Source organism: Pagrus pagrus, assembly GCF_965226575.1.
Source record: "Pagrus pagrus genome assembly, chromosome: 10".
Classification (NCBI taxonomy): domain Eukaryota; kingdom Metazoa; phylum Chordata; class Actinopteri; order Spariformes; family Sparidae; genus Pagrus; species Pagrus pagrus.
This window is the reverse complement of record NC_140194.1, coordinates 14,822,450-14,844,986: the sequence shown is the minus strand read 5'-3', so window position 1 is coordinate 14,844,986 and position 22,537 is coordinate 14,822,450. Positions and strand designations below refer to the sequence as shown.

Here is a 22,537-nt window from a genome sequence, read left to right as displayed (position 1 = left end):
TTGTGTAAAAGTCTTAAAGGTAAGGTAAGAATTTTGGTTGCAAACATTCGAAATTATAATGAAATTAAAATTCAGCATTTTTCTGATTATTGGAATCAGTGTTATTTGTATCTAATTGCCGGAATAAATAAATAAATACATTTAAGAAAAAATGTAAGTAAAGCAACTAAAGTTATGAAATAAATGTAGTGGAGTAGAAGTATAAAGTGGCAGAAAATAGGGATACTCAAGTAAAGTGCAAGTACCTTAAAATTGTACTTAAGCCCAGAACTTAAGTAAATATACTTAGTGTCATTCCATCACTGTCACAAAATCACACTCAGTATTGTTACACAACAATATAAAGTTTGCTAACATTAGCCACTATAGGCTACTGGTCATACCAGACCAAGTTAAGCATTAGCATGGAACCCTGGTGTATTTTGTACACTGATTAAATTATGCTGTGTTTTGTATCGGCTTTGAAATAAACTTTTCATTCATAAGAGTAAGGACGCATCTTTCTTATTTTAAAAGCTACAAAGTCTCACTTTCAAAGCTCATTTTCAGGCAGAGGTCTGGTACCGACCTTCTGGATTTTTCAACTGATTATGAAATGTACTATTTAGATTTGATTTAAAAAGCTACTTCACACAGGCTTGTGGTAATCAAAGGTTGCTAAAAACGCTGACATTAACCTGTATTTTGTTGCAATAAAAGTCTAAAATTGTATGAAGACTTTTGTTGTGTTCTTATTAAATCTCACATTACCTGTCACACAGATAAAACAGCTTTCTCAATAAAGTGTTTCAGTGCAGCTGTCTTACAACCACAGCTACCTACTGCTTTATTCCTCAAGGTTCACTTCATTTCATCCATGTGCCTGATTTAACCTGAATCTGCTCTCGGAAATATTTTACATAAGAAAAGTATGAAAGTGTCATCACCAGCTTGATTTAATGGAGCAAATGAATAAAACTGAAAATTCATCAAAGTTGAGAGTGAACATCCTTCTCCACTGGAAACAGGAGTTGATCACACAGTCTCACCACAGACATAGATTACCCAGGCCAGTTGTCATGGTGCCATATATGTTGAAATCGTTTTTTTTCTATAGCCATACGTATGAAGGTAAAGTACACATCCTCGTGTCCATAATGACCAATTTCAAAATGGCCTCTCCACCCTGACTTTATGAAGACACCACAGCAGTGATGTCAGGCACCGTATTTCATGTGACTGACAGGCATGTTGATTAAAGTGGAAAGGACGGCCCCGTTGAGGTGATGATGTGCTCGTGGACTGAGTTATAGGGTCCACAGAGCTCATCTTGTTCAACATGATTGACTGATGGTCCCAGTAGAGGACGGTAAAACAGGCTCTAAAATCTAACCCTGATCCTTAAATGGAGGAAAAGAAAGGTTTATTTCATACGTCCTAGTAGTGAATCAATGACACCATAGCCTTCATACTGAAAATACTTCCTGAGTTGTATATGAAAAACCAATATGCAAGAGAGAAGTCACAGGCAGGCTCCTGATATAATATTATATTTGTATTTTAATAATATTTACATCCCTGACTCTGAACACAATCAAGTCTGTCTATTCAAATGAGACATTTCATTACTGGTATTTGTTTGTCTTTGAAATATCATACAAGTTTATGCCTTCTCTCACTTAAGTACTCCAGTTTAGATATAAAAATAAAGTAAGCAAATTATTAACACTTTTGCTTGGAAAATTAATGAATTGGGAGCACCGATAGTTCAGTTGTTTGAGTATACAGAGGCCGTGTCCTTGCTGCAGTGACCCAGCATTCAAATCTGACCTCTGGCCCTTTGTTGGTTTTCTCTCATGCCTTTTACTGTAACTCTCAAGGAGGCCTATCAAATAAAAGTTAATAAAACAAAAATGACTAAACCGATTATCAAATAGTTGGCAATTAATTTTCTTCAACTAGCTGTGTTGTAGCTCTGCATACTGCACACTACATGGCAGCTGAATTATCAGAATCACAATCTGAATCTAATTTACTGGGCAAGTGTGATGACACATTTGTTTGAATATGCAAAGCAGAGAACAAATGTGATACACAATTACACATACAGTAAAAAGAAGACAACAAAGCTAAACAAAGGTAATCAAACGTACTCAAGCAATTATGAAAATAGATACACATATGAACAACATTTAGAAAACAATCATATAGCAGCTATGAACAGGTCATATTGTCATGTTTCTACAGGATCATGGTCTGCTTGTTATTGTGCATTAGGCGTTCAAGTAGTGCAGGATGGCTGAGCATACCACTTGAATAAATATTGTATGAGCAACACAATAAACTAATCAATATAGAGAGGTCATATATGCATTTACTGATGGAGTCAATACATGTTCAGTGTATTGTGTTTCCACTCGTGTCCCTGAAACCATCAAGTGCTCCTCCTCAAGTAGTTTCAAGTAATAGCCCACGTAATGCTTTTGAACTCCTTGAACTCCTCATTGTCGAAAAACAATAACTAATAGTAAGGATTATATTAAAAGCAATATATTTTTGCAGTTTACATTCAAATGCTTCTCATCTGTAATTAACCACAAATATATTCTGCCATTATTTTTCATCATCAATTAATCTGCCTATTATTTAAGATAAATCAATTAATAACTTGGTCTGTAATAAAGCTGCATAGACTATAGCCTAGTGAATAATGCTCATCAAAGTTCAAAGTAATGACTCAGGTTGCATTTTATGTCCAACCAGCTGTTCAAAACCCTTACATCTTACATCAGTGCCTGTTAAATTATCATATCGTTTACTGATTATCAAAATCTGTTGAAATTTAAGCTTCAGTTAATCAACACATTCAATTATTTCAGCACTGCTGCATACTCTCTGTAAAATAAACACATTGTTTAGTGACCCTGGGGAGTTATTAATACCGAAATATCACAATATCAAAAAAGAAGTGATATTATCCCTTCTTTTGTGTGTGCTATCTAAATTATTAAGAGAATATGAGAGACCGATATTGGAGATATTTAATTAATTATATTCAATTGCATACAAAAAATCTAATAAAACCAAGTGTTCATCAATTCCATGAGATATGATTTATATATTTCTCTCCTGGTTTCAACACTGAATTATTAGTTTATGTGTAATGCAATCTACTATTATTCAATTCTTCGATAAACATAGACTGTATGGAGAAATTATAATATGTAAGGGGATCTTTAACTTCCCATTATTCCTCGCTGGTAGAAAACACGATCAGGCTACATTCAAGGTCCTTTTACAGAGGACTCCGTGGCCCCTCCCACCTCATGGTATCCTAGCAGCAGAGCTCTAAGGCCTCTCCTGATTGGTCCATTTCCAAGAATCCGCCATATTCAAACTTCCGCCGTGGAGTGTGTTCTGTTGTCATCGATCGTCTGCTTCTCTTTGTACACATCGGGCCAGTTTTCATACGTCTGGACTTTGTCGTTTGTTCGCTTAGCCACAACTACTCCACGGTATAACTGATCTTACAGCGAAGCCTCCCGCAAAATGGAAGAAAATGAAGAAATGAGCGGAGGGACGGTGGAGAACAAAAAGCATAAACTGCGCAGGATGTCATCGAGGACGTCCATTACAAGCGTCATCAGCGCTTCAGAGCCCTCTCCTCAGACACTACGGAGAAATAACTCCAAGAAGTGAGTAGATTAGGTCGAAAAATGTCATATCTTTATGTATAATTAATTCTGTAGAGGCCCTGTTTGAAATAATGTTACTTTTTAGCAAACTTGGGCGAGCTAGCTTTATCTCGTTAGCCAACTGTGACGGGCAGGGCTAGTATTGTAACTGGCAAACGATGCTTTCAAGTGCAACTCGGAAGCCATGCTTTCGGATGTTTTGTACACGATTTGCCATGCATTCAACTGCGTTTGGAGCAACTTCACGTACAACAGAAACTAGATGTAACTAAATAACTATGTGTAATATAATGCATGTAGGCCTATGTATTAAGCTGGCTGTTTTGTTTTTTCTACGATTAAGCAGCGAAAATCATGTAATCAGTTAATTTATTGATAGTGATAAAAACATGTCAAACCAGGAGTAAATATGACCCATGAATGCTAAAATTAAAGATGTGTTTTGATTTTTATTGATCATTCTATCAGTTGATCAATGAATAAAGTGGATTTCTTTAAGTTAATGTACTGTGAGAAAAATCATAAATTCTGAAAGCCCTCCCAAAAGTTCTCATATTGTATATTGTTTGACCAGTAGTCTAAAACAAAAAATACTCTGTATACAATGATGTAAAAATTATGTAAACCTTCACATTTTAGTAACTTGAATCAACAAATGTTTGTCATTTTTTGTTCACTTTCTATCAATTGACTAATAGTTTTATTTATTTATGTATTTACTATTTATACATTTCAGCACTAGATGGTAAGTGTAATGGTATTGTATGATAAATGCGTCAAGTAATATCGACATAATTTTCTGCAGATACTACAATTTTGTGTTTTCTCTGCCTTAATTTCACTTAAAGTAGCAGTCCCTTGAGAAGCAGTCTCTTGAATAACAGCACAACAAGATTTCATGGTTTTCTTTAAACTCACTTAGTTTTCATTACAAATGCACGTTTGCATAGTTGAACCCACACTGCACCTATATTTGTTCTCGCAGACTTGCAAAAATGCAAACTTCAGATAAGGCTGAGAAAACACTCAGTATTAGTGCTGGCTTCGGATATTTTGCTGCATTTACAGAATATGTTCATTTATGATTACAAAGTGCCAAACCTACATGTTTATTAGCATGTAATTATTCCTCTGTTTACACGTTGACATGTTTTTTTGCCTCCTCCAAATCACATCTCAATGACTTGGCTTGCAGATTCACCACTTTCTCACATCCTCCCGCTCATATTTCCGTTACTTCCAACGTGACTTGAACGCTTGATTTAAAGAAGTAGGTTGTGCAGCAGTGTGCTCAGCTGACCTTGGCCTCAGGGTGTCATTCACTAAAAGACGACATTGTAACTCTCTGTACCTACATTGTTTTGTCACCATAACTGACTTTTTTTCTGCAGCAGCGAGCAGTCCAGCTCCTTATATGGTTAATATTATTATTATATTAACATCCCTCAGTCATCAGATGAACTCGTCAGCATTTGACATATTTGAAACATAACAGGGACTTTTGATTACAGAAGGCATCCATCATATTAACAGAGCTGAAATGCATTCCCTACAGAAGCTGTGACTCTTTGTCTCTATCTATTGTCAAAGAATGCTATCTAGAATTAACCAAGCCGTTGTTGTAGAAATCAAGGTCAAGTTCTGTCGTGTTTTCATGCCCTGACTTGTTGTTTGTTGTGTGTTTCAGCAGCCAACACCTCACTAATGATTAGATTCTCTCCCTCTTTGTCAATAGAAGCCGAACAAACCTCCTCAGCAGAGATTTGTTACCACAAATACAGTAAAAATAGATGTTTTCATTTTGTTTGACCGTTGCTTCCTTGTCTGATTTCCTGCAGACCTCCACTGCAGAGAGGAAGCTCCTTCACATTTCTCACTCCTGGGACTCCATGGGACTTCAGTCTAGTGAGTCCATGTTTAAAACATAACACCATCATATTGCATTGCAGTGATCACATAGTTGCACGTCCTTTTTTTAGACTTGTGAAAGTAATCAGTGTATATTCTTCTGTTGCTGCAGAAGAGAAAGCGCAAAGAGAAGGAGGATGACACAGTCAGTCTGTCCAGCTTCGACCTCAAGGTGAGAGCCAGGACAGCTTCCTGTCCATCCGTCGGATGCTAGTCTAGTGTAGCACCCTTGAAAATGTCCTCACACCAAATTTAATCCTTCTGCATGACTCAGATACTCGCCACAGACAGACATGTTGTGTGATATGAGCTCAGGATAATCCCACTATCCCTCAGACTGGCACATGTGTGTGCCTGAGAAATGATACTGGGGAAAGAAAATCTGTGCCACATTGTCCCTCAGCATGATCACAGTCTCTTGGCTCTGTGAAAGTGGTTAAATACATTTTCTACACAACATCACATTTTCATTTTCTCAGTTATAATATATGATAGCGGAATAAAACAATGGAGTTTGTGGTTGTCACTAGGTTTTTGGAAGACTTAAGGGCTCCCTTCCAAGAAAATTTTACATTTTTCTATTAGAGATGCAAAATTTTAGCAAATTCTTTATTGATAGTCGATTGCCTTAACAACCGGTTATCGGTTAATCACTAATATATGAAATACTTTCGGACATTTTTTCTATTAGAAAACTGTTTTATCCACTGACAGTTACAAGAACAGATAAAGTGAACACCAAGTTACTTGAATGATAAACTAAACAACACAATCTGACGACCTCATTTTAATTGCGGAGCCTCCAGCTGTTGCTATTCAACATCTGGCCCAACAAAATCCAGCTCGTATTGAGTTTACTGTATAGCTAAAGATAATAGTATAAGTTTGTAAAGAACGTCTTTTTTGTAGTGGTGCTCAAAATGTTTTGGGTGTTGCACCCAAGCCTTATTATTGTAGGAAAACCCCTGGCAGTGTTTTATAATAAATCATATTATACTATCAGTAATAAAGGCAAAGATAAATGTTACAAAAATGGAAAATATCACATTTCTGCAACTGCAAAGCAGTATTTTTTTCAGGTGTTGAACAACATTAGTTAAAAGTTCACTCACTATAAGAGCCTTGTATAAACAATACTGTATTAGTTGAGGTATTGTTACAGCATTACTCTCCATCTCAGGAACCAATGATGTGAACTGAAGAAGGTTTATTTCTTTGACTCTCAGGAGCCCAGTAACAAACGTGTGCGACCACTGGCCAAAGTTTCATCCCTCGTTAACTTGATCTCGCCTTCGAAGAATGGAGCAGTGCGGCGCTTTGGCCAAACCATCCAGGTAAGTGCCATATTCATGTGACACCCTACATGTAGAATTTTAAAATGTGTAGAATTTGTGTTTGACTGTAAAATATTCATTTTCCCTCCTAGTCAATGTCGTTACGTGACACCAAGTCACCAGGGATGTCCCGGAAAGCCAGCAGCAAGACAGCAGGTCCCACTCCCACTAAACGCAGGAACAGCACGTTGTGGTCGGAGACACTGGATGTGCATCAGAAGAGCACATTCTCCACCAAAGAGATCAAGAGACAAGAGGTTCGACATGTCGGTCTTTTAAAAGTCATGTTAACAGCACACAGAGCAGAAAAAGTAACTTCCTCTTGTGTTTCTTCTCCAGGCGATTTATGAGCTTTACAGGGGAGAACAGGATCTCATCGAAGATCTCCAACTTGCACGAAAGGTTGAAACCTCTTTATATAAAATCATGCAAAGAAATCAAAACGCTTACGCTCCCTTTGTGCTCACACTCTTTATTTTTACAATCAGGCGTACCATGATCCGATGCTAAAGCTCTCCATCATTACGGAGGAGGAACTAGCTCACATATTTGGTGACCTGGATGCATACATCCCCTTACATGAGGGTAGGTCACCGATTTGGACTTAAAGTGTGTTAATTAAGGGCTCTACTTGCTAAAAAGTGTTTTTGACTGTGTATACTTTGTTAATTTGCAGATTTAATGATGAAACTGACGGAGGAAACTGGCCCCGATGGAACAGTAGCTCAGATCGGACAGATAGTTATAGACTGGGTGTGTATTGTAGCATATAAACACATTATAAGAGCATATATGTGTATGTATATATATATATATATATATATATATATATATATATATATATATATATATATATATATGTGTGTGTGTGTTGGTGCTTCAAATATTGCTATTTTCAGCATGTAAAAACTGTCACTGCGTCTTCTCAGCTGCCTGGTCTGAACGCCTACAAAGATTACTGCAGCAACCAGCTTGCAGCCAAAGCCCTGCTGGACCAGAAAAAGCAGGACAAGCGAGTGCAGGACTTCCTGCAGCGCTGCCTGGAGTCGCCCTTCAGCAGGAAGCTCGACCTCTGGAGCTTTTTGGACATCCCACGATCACGCCTGGTGAAATACCCACTGCTGCTGCGAGAGATCCTCAGACACACTCCTCCTGATCACCCAGACGTAGCCAGTCTGGAAAGAGCTGTATGTTATCCATGTTGCATACTGTCACAATCACAGAGTTGTTGCTTATATTTAGCTGTTGAATCTGATGATAATACAGCTTTTATTTTATTTTATTGATTAGTCTCGTGATGAGTCTTTCTATCCTTTGTTCTATCCAGATCACTATAATCCAGGAGATTCTGTCTGACATCAACATAAGAAAAGGGGAGTCTGAGTGTCAGTATTATATAGACAAACTGGAGTATCTGGATGATCGGCAGCGCGACCCTCTTATAGACAACTGTAAGATTCTACTTTGTCATGGAGAGCTGCGGAACAAGAGTGGCTCGGTGAGACTTATGATAACTCTCCTTAAATAAATGTATTATCTATACGTTGTCCTGTATTGAAATAAGTTTTTGTGTTTCTTCAGAGGCTGCATGTCTTCCTCTTCTCGGAGCTCTTGGTTCTGACCCGACCGGTGACCCGCAACGACAGAAGCTGCTTCCAGGTGTATCGACAGCCCATCCCAGTTCGGGATTTGGCTCTAGAGGACCTGCAGGATGGAGAGATCCGTATGGGAGGGTCCTTCAGAGGGGCTTTCACCACTGGAGAGAAAGGTGGGTTGAGTTGAGTTGTACTCCACCTGCTGGCAGAGCGTCCCCAGTGGCTCAGTTTTGCTGATTTTTCTCTTCAGATTTGTGTTACTCATTAACACTTTTACAGAATTCAGTTTCTCATACGTGAAGATTTGCTTTTCTCTCTTTTAGCTAATATAAACTTTGATATCTTTTGGGTCTGGGATTGTGTTTTGGGACCGAGCATTTTGAGTCTGATTTTTTTTTAAAGTAAATGATTAATAGAAACATTATTCAAGGATTCATCTTTAATGAAAACCATCATTAGTTGCTAGCTTAATGTGAAATGTAGTGTAGCATGAACATTTTGGCCCTCACACGGACTGTCAGTGTTTTGTAAAGTACTGCTTGACACCTCGTTACCTTCTGAACATGACGTGAACTGACTTGGATCTAATCTTAGCTGCAACGTTAGATTTGCTGTTGCACAGGCAGGTCTGAAGACAGACAGACAAAGGTGTGTTTTGACTTCCACTGCTTCCATTGAGAAATTATTTTTTGTATATTCGTACATTATAGAATATAACTTTTACTTCACTGCACTTACACACTTAATAATTGAGCAAGTAGTTTTCCATCTACAAGCTATTACTGACATTGTGTACTTACATTACACTTCAGATCACATTTTCAGTACAGTATATACATTATATCGTTGGCTCACGAAGAGCATCAGAAATTGTGTCTACTATGTTTACTTTAAAAACAATATGGTTTGAACTCTGCCCTCACAAACCCTTTCATGTGTGTTCAAAACATATAGCTGAATTTTTGACTCAGTTCAGACACCTCTAATCCAATCGCAGTCTCTCTACTACTCAATTTTTATCCATCACATCTTTATCACAGGGTTTTGAGTGAAATGTAAAAGTAACAAGCATCACAAGAGAAAATGTTTACTGTGAAAGGGCTGTTTTTTCCTCATAAAGACGAGACATAAACAAATGGTATAAAGAAAAGTGGGAAGTGATGATGTACTAACTGATTTTATGGCCCTCTGGAGGGCAGCAGCAACAGGCTGTCGACACAACACTGACATATGACCTTTTACAAGTTTGATAAGGCAAACTTGTTAGCAAGCAGTTGGTTATTTACACAAACAGCAGATACGGAGCAACGTTTTTATTCATTTAGACTTGTGTTTGTGGCCACCAGATGAATGTAAGAGCATTTATTCTCTCTCTTTTTCCCTCCTGAGGGAAATATTGGTCTCTTTAACAGCTGAATCTTCCACTATCTTCCACTTTCTCTAGCTAGTTTGGTGCTGGATAGAAGTGTTTATCTGAGTGTTTTTAGGGCTAAGGGGAACTACATGTTTGGATGATTAATCTCTGTTGGCTAATCACGAGAAGAGACCCCTTTCACATTGTCCATACTAATGTGATCCATTAATATGAAAATATTTATTAGATGGGATGGAGGAATTACAAAAAATACTATATCTGATTGACTGCAGTGACATACATACTGTATTGTGTGTGCATGCAGCCTCCCCCATCATATCACACCTTTACTCTGTGTACCAAGCATCTTTACATTTCATTACAAATGCAAAGTCTCTTATTCAGCATTGCATTATTTATGCTTTGGTGGGTTGGAAATCATTGACCACTCACAGACAACAGCACTTACAAATTATATTTTTAACTATAAAGCAAGACTGGATAAACTTCCAACTTACCTCTGTACAGTTCTGTCTTCGCTCTGTGGAGGGAACCTGCAGAGAGCCAAAACTAGACACATTTATATCCATCGATGAATTTAAGGGAATCATGAGGAATGTGGTGAAGGAGGCAATTGGTTGTTTTTTTGAGAGGCCACTCTCTGTTAATATCTGTTCTTCTGATTTATTTTGGATTTCTGTATATCATGTTGCATGTGTTGCATTGTTATATGTTGTGATTTTGTACAACCGCTACCTTTCCAGGTTTCTCTTGGAAAATACATTTTGAACTCAGTGGGACTTATAATAATGTAAAGAATTCAGGGTGTTTATAATCCTGATGACATGGGGGAAAGTGCCATCACACTTGATTTTTGTATCCTACACTGCCTAATAAGCCTGCTGACTGTATTTCTTTCATTCTGACTGTCTCTCTAGCTAAGAACGTTTTTCGTGTAAGCTCTCTGGATCCATCCCACGGCCAGTCCCACACCCTGCATGTCAACGATGTCTACCACAAGCAGCAGTGGCTCAACTGTCTGCGCACCGCAATGACCCAACAGCAGGGGGCTCCACCAAGAGCTCAGCAGGGAGGAGCTGTCAGAGCCAAGCGCCGCTCCTCCACCATCTCCACCACCTCCACCATCTCTGACGAGGAGACAGACGAGAACTGCCCGCCCACATCTGGCCCTAAACTCCGGCCTCAGACACTCTCCAAAACCAGACTGGACCAGAAGTTACAAGGCTCACTAAAGAGGAAGGAGACCGGAGTGTAGACATTTTACCCATCTCAAGGGTTCCTCTTAAGACAGACACATGTGTGCAACATATGTCCTGTTTGGTCACATGTGTCTTCTGTGAATTTTCATGCAACCACTATGTTTGTGCTTTTGTCTGTATAGCTGCACTGAAATGTCCTTTCCAATCATTTCCGTCCAAATTTATATCAAATTCCAGTCCTTTAAAAAGTGTAATTAGTTTACAAAGAAAAAAGTGACATGTGACAGTGTGACTGAAATGTATGTTTACACCAGCTAAATGTGTGTGGAATTAGGGTTTCATTTGTCTACCTAAAGCTTATGCCACTTGTAGCTTAATAGTCCAGTCCAGTCCAGTGTCGACACATTTAAACTTTCTGTTTTTTAAATATTATCAAAATGTCCGTGCGTGTATATAATAGGCATCATGTGAGCAGTTGACAGTTGTGTTATCTGTGTCAAGATAAGGGATCAAGAAACAAAGTCGAGTGTGAGTCGAGTCTAAAAATGTTTGAGGTTAGACATAAGATAATGACGAAGAGCACTGACCACACATCAGATAAGGCAAAAACATTTCTCAGAAGAAAGGAAAAAAAAGAATCATGATGTTTTCAGTGAAAAGTTGTTTATAGGAGAAAAATAAAACATTTAGTTTGTGCTCTCAAAAGACTCCTGAGTATGACTGACTGTGAGTGTGTTGCAACATACCAACGTCCTGTACTTTGACCCCTGCAGTCACTTCCTTTTACTGTTTACAGAGTTCTTCAGCAGTGTGTCGCAACATGTCAGGCAAACAAAAGCTGAGGAAAACTGATGTTTGCTCCTTTACACTTACTGTGCTGAAATTGGAGAAATCCTTATCGTAGTTTTTTTATTTTTTTCAGTTCAGAATGACACTTGAGCGAAGTTAGTATGCTCTTGATTGAGGTTTCCTTTTGATATACTGTCTTGAAACATTAAAACTGCAATGAAAAATCACTTCACTCAAATTATATTCAGTTCTGATACACATTTGGTTTCTACCATCTCACTGTAACTTGGTAAGACTTGTTGATGTGTGAGCCCTCCAACCAAGCTTGTTTTTGGCCTGGAAGACTTTGAATACTAAAGACGGGGCTGTGAAAGCATTTGCATTAACATCTCTGCTTTTACATAACTGCAAAGGTAAATTTACATGTAGGTAAAGAATAGCTATTATATTTGCTGTTATGCTTTGTGTTGTCTGGTGTTTGTACTCAATGCAAAGCTGATGATCATCAACGTTTGGTGAGTCCTGATAAGAAAAGAACAAAAATGTCAGCATTAATGTGTAAAAAAACTACAGACAACAAATGACTGCAGAGTTTCATTGGGAAATAAAAGAGGACTTGAGTATCCAAAAACGAAACTGCACCAAGAGGAAGTTCCTTTTATTATTTTTGTCCTGGAGTGAGACAGACTTCAGTCATGATGACAAGGACTTCCTCCTGCATGAACAACTCTTTCGAAAGAGATGGGCATCCTGTATAGTTTGACGCATCTGGTTCACCAGAATGTAACTTGTATTTTGGGTCCAGGTATCTGGGACAAGATCAAGGTCATAAGCTTCCAACTAACACGTCCACAGCAACCTGTGCCTTACAGAGTCCCACCACAACGGCAGCTGCATGGCAAATCACCTAACCCATTTGACTACAGGGGCCTCTCACACAATGTCAGCCGTTGAACCTGCAGTATTAATAGCTCATGGTGAGCAAACCAACACCAGCAGCTTCTCAACAACCTTGGTGAAAACAGCATTGTCAGATGTATTTTTCTGCTGAAGTTTACAACTGCCAATGTGTGGTGTCCTTGTAGTGTTCCTGGTGGAGTTACAAAGGTTTGCAATCCACAAATGCTTCTGATTATTCTTCTTTTTGTTAAACAGTAGCTCAGTGGTTCTCCAAGGAAAAAATCCTGTTATCCTGATGACTTCAAATGTAACAGTTTCTTTCCCCAGAGGCGGTCCAAGGGGACAGTTGTTAGGGCCGCTGCTGTTCTGGTAGGATCAAATGGCTCGGGGAAGAAAAAATGTTTTAACACTTTCAAAGAATGTTGCTATCTTCTTTTTCAACAATGAATCCCTCACTTTTAGCCATCTCTACCATCATTTAACTGAGGCTTAAACTATATCCATTTTATTTTCTATTGCCCCTTTGTTATGGTATTGTCTTTTACAATCTAAAGGGATACACCTATAAATTGAACAGGTATAAAAATAAGGTATTCTTGTAACTGTAAATGTGGATTTAGAATACAGTGACAAGAAATACGTTTTATGAACTTTGCACAAATACAATATCAGGAAAACTTCACCTCTCAGACCTAATTTAGCTTTTTTTGTGGCTTCCTTCCATAATTTCCTACTACACTCCTTTTAAATATTTGTATCTCTAGGCAGTGATGGAATGTAACAAAGTAAATTCACTCAAGTACTATACACATTTTGAGGTATTTGTGCAGTACTTGAGTATTACCTTTTTTTTTGCAACTTTATACTTACACTCCACTACAATTTGTAGTCAAATACTGTACTTTTTTCCTCTGCTACATTTATTTGATTACTTTAGCTACATATTACATGCCACATTTAAAGTCATTTATTTTATCAGCAAACAGACAGAAAGAAAGAAAGAAAGAAAGAAAGAAAGAAAAATGCAGAATATCATCCAGGCTGGTCGACCCATAATATACAGTATCTACATACATGTAAATATGTTTTATTTGCTGTAACTTGTACTTTTGATACTCAAGTACTCCCCATAGGGGTGAATTAAATGTATAACAAAGTAATGATATAACATGATATAACATGATATCTTCACTTTTACTAAAGTATGACTTCATACAACACTGTCTATAGGCTTGTTTACTGACTGGTTTGCTACTAGTATTTGGTTACATTTAGCTTGAAAATACTGTTCTTTCAGTCAACCATGGGAGGTGTCATGAGTCATTATCACGTTAACACCTGTGCTCTATAAATACAAAACAACTCAACTCAAAATACGTAATCTATTCCCCAAAACCAAAACAGTGATGTCATTGTATTAGTAGGAACTGCAGTAACCGGTTGTTGCGGTTAGTCCGGTTACACAGGAAGTAGCACCCAGTCTTTTAACGGCAGGCTAGCAGCTGTAGCAGCTCACACCGAAGATACGCGTACATCCTCAAAATATGACTGTAAAGTCGTCACATTCATTCAGTTTGCCTTTGTTTCCAACTGCACTTTTTTTTGTCGTGCAGTTTTAATACCACACTTGACGTAATTTCAATATTTGTTTTCCTCTTTAGCTACAAGCTATCTAACTTCCGCTCTGAGCAGGATTTTCTAAATAAGAGTCGTCTCCAGAGGTGACCCCACCCAGTTAGTTTTTCATATTTTATTACATACTGTTGCTATGTTAAGCTATAATTCTGTAGAGATGTTATTTCTAGAGATGAAGGCACTAAGGTTTGCAGGAAATTAGAGACAATACCCCTGCCTTAACATACTTTGCCTAGCTAATAGATTTTAAATGTAGTCTCAAACCCTCTCTGAACTGCCAGGACTTATTCTGGTGTAGAAATACTCTATTAGACTGTGTAAAACTTGAACAGTTTAGTATATTTTGTTTCATGAAGGCACAGATACCAAACCTTTGTTCTTTATCTATTCTTTTAAAAGTAGCAAGTGTATTACGTCTAAACATACTGGAATCAGCCTGTAAAATACCCACCGTGAGTTTTAATTTGCACTGGGTTGCGAAAACCTTAAAATCCCCTGAAGAAAATAGAGGATATGACCTAATCAACAAACTTTGTGATTTTGTTCCTCTTTTGAGATAACATATCTGGTAACACAGTTTCTGTTCATGATCACTATGAAACATATTTCACCTGACACCTTTCAGGCTCTGTAGCTGCAGTTCATGTTCAGACTTGGGTCTTGAGCGAGTCAGACTGAATGGATGCATTTATTACCCACAAATGGGTGTGTCTCATTTTCATTGCAGGTTGCGGCTGCAGATTGTTCTCATCTGATCTTCACTAGTTTTGTCTCTAACCAACAACCCTTATATCTCTAGTGTCAGTCCAGTGATGTACTTGACAAGGACAGGTTACATTGTATTCTGCCCCAACTCATCTTCATCCGCCCACTCCCAGTTTGCAGTGTATGCTTGATTGCCTTACAAAGGTGATCTGTCAGTGAGGTCGTTTGCTGTCAAGCCATTTACAGAGTTCCTACTGCATATTCACCAGGTCTCTTTTCACCCGAAAAACTTTCACCTACATGTATGTTTACATGTCAATCTCTCTGAACTCAGTCAGATAATGATACCAGTGATGTACCTAAGTTTCTCAACTGTCACAAAGATGTACAAACAATCTCCCCATTATGTTAAATCTCTCTGGGTTTGGCAATGTAACCCACATTTAAATTCAACAATTACACACAACAACCAAATCTGAATTACATTTCAGTTATGACTGAAGACACAACACTGAAGATTTGTTTTTAAAATAGTCCCATAGTGGTCTATTTATTTACACAAATTTAATAGAGGTAGAAGCATCTGTATTATTTACAAATTTACATTAAAAATAAATAGTTACAGAATATATACAAATACATACAGTGACATAATACTATAAACAAACTACATCATGTTTCCTCCAGGTTCAATAAGGTTTTACAGCATCTACGATGAAATCACACTTCCTTGGTCATGACGAACCAAGTTCATGTTGATATATTTCAAGCTCCTTTAAATAATACTGTACTTATTAATAGTAATCCAAATGCCTCCAAGTAACATGAAATGGTTGGTAGTGTTAGAAGAGCCTCTGGGCATTAATTTCTCAGCCCTACAAACTCAGCCCTACACACGCACGCAGGGTGTGTAGGGCTGAGTTTACCTTTGCTCAGGTTGCAGGCGGGGTAGGATACGCTAATTTATGTGAGGTCAAACTCGTAATAGTAGTGAATAAAAAAGATAAAAGGTGTGATTTCTCCATAATGTAACATGTGCAACAAGCTCACAGGATGCTTGATGGATGGTCTGTACATGCCCATACAGCCCTGAAAGTAGGTCTGATCAGACAAAATACATATCTGTGCTGGTTTACCTTTTCCTTTCAATAGCTTGTAGTTGTAATCTTTTGGCCTTCAAACTGACTGTTTGGTAAAATCTCACTTCTCTTAACCACCATGAGCAGCCTTTTTTTCAAACAAGCTGAAGACAAACATGACAAACCAGCTGCCCACTTCCTGTCGAGCATGACACAGCAGAGTAGTACATGAGTGATGAAAGTAAATGAGTGGCTGCTGAGAATATTTTTCTCAGGAGTTGGTCGACAAAACTGCCAAACTCTTCTGTGTCTGCGGGAATTGTATCTAGGTAATTGTGAGCCAACAGGTTAGTCATAACAGCCTGATAACGCATATTAAGGCAGTCGTCTGTTCCCTAATGGTCCAAATCTGTTAATGCAGCAAATTAAGCCCTTTTTAATTTGCTTCGGGAGACGGTCTGCTTATTTAAGTAATGAAATCTCTGCACCCTTGTAGTCTGGCATTGTAAAGACGTTTCATCTGTGCTCCACTTTAACATCCTGCCATGTGACGTTCCAGCACAGAGCCAGTAGACATCATACTGGTCTACATTTAAACTTCTAAGAGCTGCATCTTAGATGATTAAATTTCAATTACTGGAGGTGGTATGTAAGAAAGAAAACTTATAATGCGATTGGGCAAGCCCAGTTTGGAAACAACTTCACATGCTCTTTTGCCGAGAGTCCCTCTCAGAGCCACTCTGCTGATCTGCTGTAGACTGAGGGGGGTATCTGAAGAAGAGGAAGCAACAGAGATGACATTTTATCTGTGCTCTTAGATTATCTATATACTCACAATGACAGGATGCATATTTCAAATACGTAAACTTACTCTCATAGAACTCAAGGCAGAGATAAGAAGGAGATCCCAGACTGGTGTAGTTGATGGGTTTTTTGTTCAGGTTATCTCTGGCGTACACGCTCCCCCCAAACTCCACAAGTAGCTCAATCAAGTCAGTGTTCTTCGTCTTAGCTGCATGATGAAGGGCCGTCTCATGTAGCTTGGCAGCATTCACATTTGCCCCTTTGGGAGAATAAGACAAGACTGTAAGCGAGACACAAGTACTGTTCCTTTTCTGTAGCATTTGTGTTTATACAGTTTTTATAAATCCCTTTATAAAGGAATAATTTTAGCATCGATCTAAACTTGCAGTGATGCAGCACTTCTCTCTCTGCACAGGCACAACAAAATGTTCTGCTTTTCAGATCAAATAACAGATACACTAAGCTTGAAACATTTTCATAGTTTGCAGAAAGCTAGGACATGCTAGTCAGTGTAATGTAATACCGGTTAATCTTAGTGTGGCTAAAGTAGAAACACTGGGACCACTGTGTTCCACTGTGTAATCTGGTCCAATTTAAAGGACATCAACAACAAACATGCTACATCACTGTCTTACAAAGTATCACGCCACCTAAATGACCAAAAAAAAAAATCAATTCATAAAAATAATACTTTGTGGTGTAGTCTGGAGGATGAGTTTCACAGCTGCTCTGTAGTCTGGTTGTACTGCAGCGGATACTTTGGTAATTCTCGCCAGACGACAGCCAAGTGAACAGGCTGTGGCTATAATACGGTGATATATGTCAAATGTGTTCTTTTCTCAGAAGTTACATAATAACAACTTCAAATCATTTCATGAATGATTAACAATCTTGGTTGATTGATTAATCAGTACCAAAGTAATCTTCAGCTCCAAGCCTGATGCCTTAAAATAAGTAATACATAAAAGTACAACCAAAATGCCGCAGTAAAATAGCAAATAATCCATATCCAGGTTTTGACCCAAAACTACCACGACATTTAATTCTACCCAGCTACAAACATGAACTCACCGGCATTGAGGAGAACTTTGGCGCAGTCATAATGTTGCCTTGCACAGGCTACATGAAGCGGTGTCCCGTAGTGGCAGTCATGAGCCTCCATGAAAGCTCCCTGATCAATCATGAGCTGAACACAATCTGAATTACCTATTGTGAGAAACAGGCAAATTAATCAGGTCAGGTAAAATGTATTTATAAAGCACCTTTAAAAACAACTCACGCTGACAACAGTGCTTTACAGAGTAGAGTAGATAGCTAAAAATACAAGAAACACCAATGGAAACATCAGGGACATGTCATCATAGGCACAAATCAGCCCAGTCAGATGAATTCAAAGACGAGGGAAGAAAAGTAAGTTAAACAGCTTAGACTTGAGGGACTTGGAGGTAGAATAAGGGGTAAGGAGGTCTGTGATGTAGGAGGGGGCCAGCCCATTAAGGATTTGTAGACAAACAGGAGAACCTTTAAATCGATTCTGAACTGTACTTGCAGCCAGTGAAGAGAGGCCAGAATAGGGGTGATATGGTCTTTCATCCGGGTACCTGTCAGGAGCCTGGCTGTGGCGTTCTGGACCATGCAGAGGCGTGGAAGGGACAACTGTCTAATCCCAGTGTACAGGGAGTTGCAGTAGTCCAAGCGAGAGAAAAGTATATGTTTTCTTTCTTTCTCAAGATCTTTGAAAGAGAGGACTGCTTGATTTTAACAATAGCACAAAGCTGGGAAAACTAGCTTTTACCCCTGCATTAATTTACATGTCAAAATTACAAGGTGAAAGCAAATATCCCACCAAAGGTTTTGACATGGGGTTTGACAAAGGTGGACAGGTAACTAGGCTTGTGTGTAATCCCTTTGATGGAGTCCTGGGGGGCAAATAGGACAACGTCAGACTTGTCTTCATTCAGCTGTAGGAGGTTTTAAGCCATGCAACTCTTAATGTCTCATTTCACAAGATTGACAAGATTGGACTGGTCCTCAGGTTTCAGAGGGAGATACAGTGTGTACCATCAGCATAGAAGAGGAAGAAGATGCTGTATTTTTTAATAATTTGACCCAGAGGAAGCATGTACAAAGAGAAGGGGAGCTAAGATGGAACCTTGTGGGACCCCACAGGAAAGATTTCCTATGCTGACAGAGAAGCTTCTGTTTCTGAGGTAGGAAGTGAACCAGTGTAATGCAACATCGACTCCATACTGGCGATCTATTAATATCATGATCTATGGTATCGAACAGCATCCCCACAGTTGCTAGAGTCAAAAGAGAGTATGTCATTATACAATTTCAACAAGGCAGACTCTCTGCTATGATAAGCCCTAAAACCTGACTGAAGTCTTTCCAGGATATTGTTTTGGCATGTCTATTTAAAATAAAACTGAATGCTCTGCAGCACAGTAGTCTTCCAAGCCGGACTGGGAAATAAATCCCACAAGGCAGAGAGCCACATAAATTAAATTTGAGAAATGCCAAAAATGGACATCTACGCCATCGTTTCTGTGTTTTGAGCCTCCAATACTTATCTCCTGTGGTCTTTTAAGGAGGCTGTAAAGTATTTGTAGTTTCATCCTTCAGAAAGTACATAAGCTGTTGTTTAGCTTGAATAGATTTTGGCTGGAGTTTCACTTTAAAGCTTTCTCCTTACTAGTCATTTCTGTTTTCAAATCAATACTGCAATCATACGAGTGTGTTTCAGTGCCTTAGCAACATAGCCAGTACACTTGTGTCCCACAGCCTGACTGGCAATTGTGTAATTAGTTTTTGTTGTATTGCTACATCTCGACAGATGTAATAATCAATAGCTCAACAGTCAGAGCTCTTGTATTGCAATCTGCTTTTCGGTTCTGCTCAACCCTTCTTTTTGTCTTTTACGACGTCAGGGAAAAGGAAAATTTGCTATTACAGAAGACAGTAATATTGACTAATGATTTCTGAAATGGTTACAAATGAGTCATATTAGTGCAAAATGTGCTTTAGGAAGATCATTGAGGAACTTAAGGCCTGCTCTGATGACTCACTTATTCACTATTTTTAGGAAGATAAGTAGTTTAACACAAACGCTGTGTGGAATCAGGCCTGGCAAGGCAAGACTGATGAAGCAAAGACATCTTGATAGACAAATAAATGGCTCAAAATACATTCCAGCATGATGTATATCACAGGACGCACCTCCCATGCAAGCCTCATGAAGAGGCGAGAAGGTAAACAGTGGTGGATTAACTGTTGCTCCATACTCCAGCAGCAGCTTCACACACTCCAGGCTACCAGCAGCACAGGCATCACACAGCGGAGTGCTGCCATCGATGTTACGAGCATCCACCTTCAAGTAAAAAATATACCAATCAGTCAATCATGAAGAAAGCGATCAACTTCTCCTGTAAGGCATTTCTGATGTTGCACATCACTGACACCATCTCACCTGTGCACCAGCGTCCAGCAGCAGCCTGACACACTGGGTCTGTCCCTGTATACACGCCTCATGCAGGGGGGTGATGGAGTCGACTGCCACAATGTTAACTGCTGCACCTCCCTCTATCAGCTGCTGCAGCTGCAGGGCCCTGCCCTGTGCAGCTGCCTCATGCACTGCTGACCGGTCTGTCCAGAATCCAAGACCATGAGCTGCAAATATGTGAAGTCAAACAAGACTGAGCCCTTCTATTCATAACAGCTCAAGTTTCCAGGTGTGTGGGTAATAACTAATCTATCAATGACTAACAACTATATTTAGTATGCCAGGGAAAAGCCCCATTTTTAGATGGAAACACAACATTTGCTGGAAAAAGGGTCCAGACATGTGGCTTAAATTTTTTATTTGTCATGCCTTAATGTGTAGACAAACTTGAAATTATTTTAATTAATGGATTAAAATCATCTCTGCCAAGAAAGTTACATTTTCACACATGCCCTATTGTCTGTTGGTTGGTTGGGCGTGTTTTTCACTAAAACACTAGTGGAAAGGTTCCTATAATGACATGTTCAAACAAATGTAAGCACTTAATAACCAGATTGAATCAAGTAAGAATTCATCATCAAACAGTCACAGTAAGCTTTTCTTACAGTTCCTCACAAAACAGGAGACACACAGCACATATTTAGGTCATGATCCTATAGAAAAATGTACATCACCTTTAAGGTGGGAAGCTTTACATGTTTTACAGACAATGGTGATCTTGACCATATACACTAACTGACACAGAAAGGGGCAGAATAAAATCAATCACCCAATCCATCACAATGGCACTTTTGTAATGAATAGTAGGCTATTACACCTGCAGTTGATGTTTTATAATACATAGGCCTATCTGTGAATATGCCACATTTGCTGTAGCAGAGTAAAGCTCTACATTTGGTGCACATTTGCTGATTTCAAGGACTGCTGCAGTTGCACAACATGTAGTTCAGTACCTGCAGGCCTCACTAACGAGCTTACAGAGGCTGTCGTGCTCTCAAACTAACGCTAGCCACTTTAAGATAGCATGCTAAGCTAACATTGGCCTAGCTAGCTATACGTCTGAGAGACTGAAAGCGTGTCACTCTGAAATAAAAGCAGTATAAGCTAGTCATTGAAGCTACCAACCCCATCCTGTGACTCGCTTTGCTAGCTCCGTTTTAACTGTTGTCTCGGGTTACTGTTGGTCACCAACTCTAAGCTACTTACCGATTTCTCCATACAAGGACGGTCTGGTCCGAGTGATCTCCATTTCATGTTACCGTTTTCTTCTGCGTAAAACACGAAGATTCAGCCGGACGTGTCATTCATTTTTTCATTTTGAAGCAAAGGAGTAAAGTCTGAAAAGACTGCATAATACAGCAAACAACGGTGGGCAGCCGGGTGCTGAGTGCTCAGTGTTTGCAGCTGAGGTTCAATCCAAATAAACAATGGCTTGGAATTCTGGGAAATGTAGGCGACTGACCTACAAAATACCAGAGACCAAAAGGTTTTTCCTACATTCATTTTTGGACAGTAACAAATACTAAACAATAAATAACACATTTGTATTGATATTGTGAATTAACAATGTAGAAGATATTAAACACATGTATTTATTAAAACTACTTGCTAGAGCTACCTAGCTCTAGCAAGCTAGGTAGCTAGTAAATACAATTATTATTACACATATGATGTTTGTCAATTTAAAGGTAATTTTCCAAGTCAAGAAAGTCACAGTTTGTCGTAAAATAAGTGAAATACCATCCAGTTTTGTGTTAAACTGCTCAGTGAACTACATCGTCTCACTCAACATGTGTCACCAACATGGCCGCCAACTCGGCACAGAAAAGGTACTGACAAAGATGAAAATCACAATAAATCTGTCCATATTGACAACTGCAGTTATGTGAACGGAGAGTTTGTCAGTTTTGTGAACTGCAAATATACAAGACCACATCTACAATGTTTAAGTTATGGGTTTTGGTAACCATTGAACAAGACAACATCACTAACGCGACTGTTCGCTGGGTAGCCTTTGTAATTATGTTTTTTCACAGTC

At 38.8% G+C, this 22,537-nt stretch overlaps 2 protein-coding genes across 2 annotated transcripts; one reads left to right on the top strand and one right to left on the bottom strand.

The window, feature by feature from the left end:
* Positions 1-3,351: 3,351 nt before the first annotated feature.
* Positions 3,352-11,792, top strand: LOC311264408 (neuroepithelial cell-transforming gene 1 protein-like). The gene is made up of 12 exons (XM_084365249.1): positions 3,352-3,674; positions 5,513-5,579; positions 5,695-5,754; positions 6,809-6,916; positions 7,009-7,173; positions 7,256-7,318; positions 7,405-7,501; positions 7,593-7,669; positions 7,846-8,103; positions 8,244-8,414; positions 8,498-8,684; positions 10,804-11,792. The coding sequence occupies exons 1-12, from the start codon at positions 3,529-3,531 to the stop codon at positions 11,139-11,141; spliced, it is 1,737 nt and encodes a 578-aa protein (XP_084221375.1). The 5' UTR covers positions 3,352-3,528; the 3' UTR covers positions 11,142-11,792.
* A 3,840-nt stretch (positions 11,793-15,632) lies between these two features.
* Positions 15,633-21,909, bottom strand: LOC311264419 (ankyrin repeat and SOCS box protein 13-like). The gene is made up of 6 exons (XM_084365269.1): positions 21,706-21,909; positions 20,467-20,666; positions 20,217-20,367; positions 18,069-18,203; positions 17,065-17,256; positions 15,633-16,964 (listed from the first exon to the last, which is right to left on the bottom strand). Exons 1-6 carry the CDS (start codon positions 21,746-21,748, stop codon positions 16,816-16,818), a joined length of 870 nt encoding a protein of 289 aa, XP_084221395.1. The 5' UTR covers positions 21,749-21,909; the 3' UTR covers positions 15,633-16,815.
* Positions 21,910-22,537: the final 628 nt, after the last annotated feature.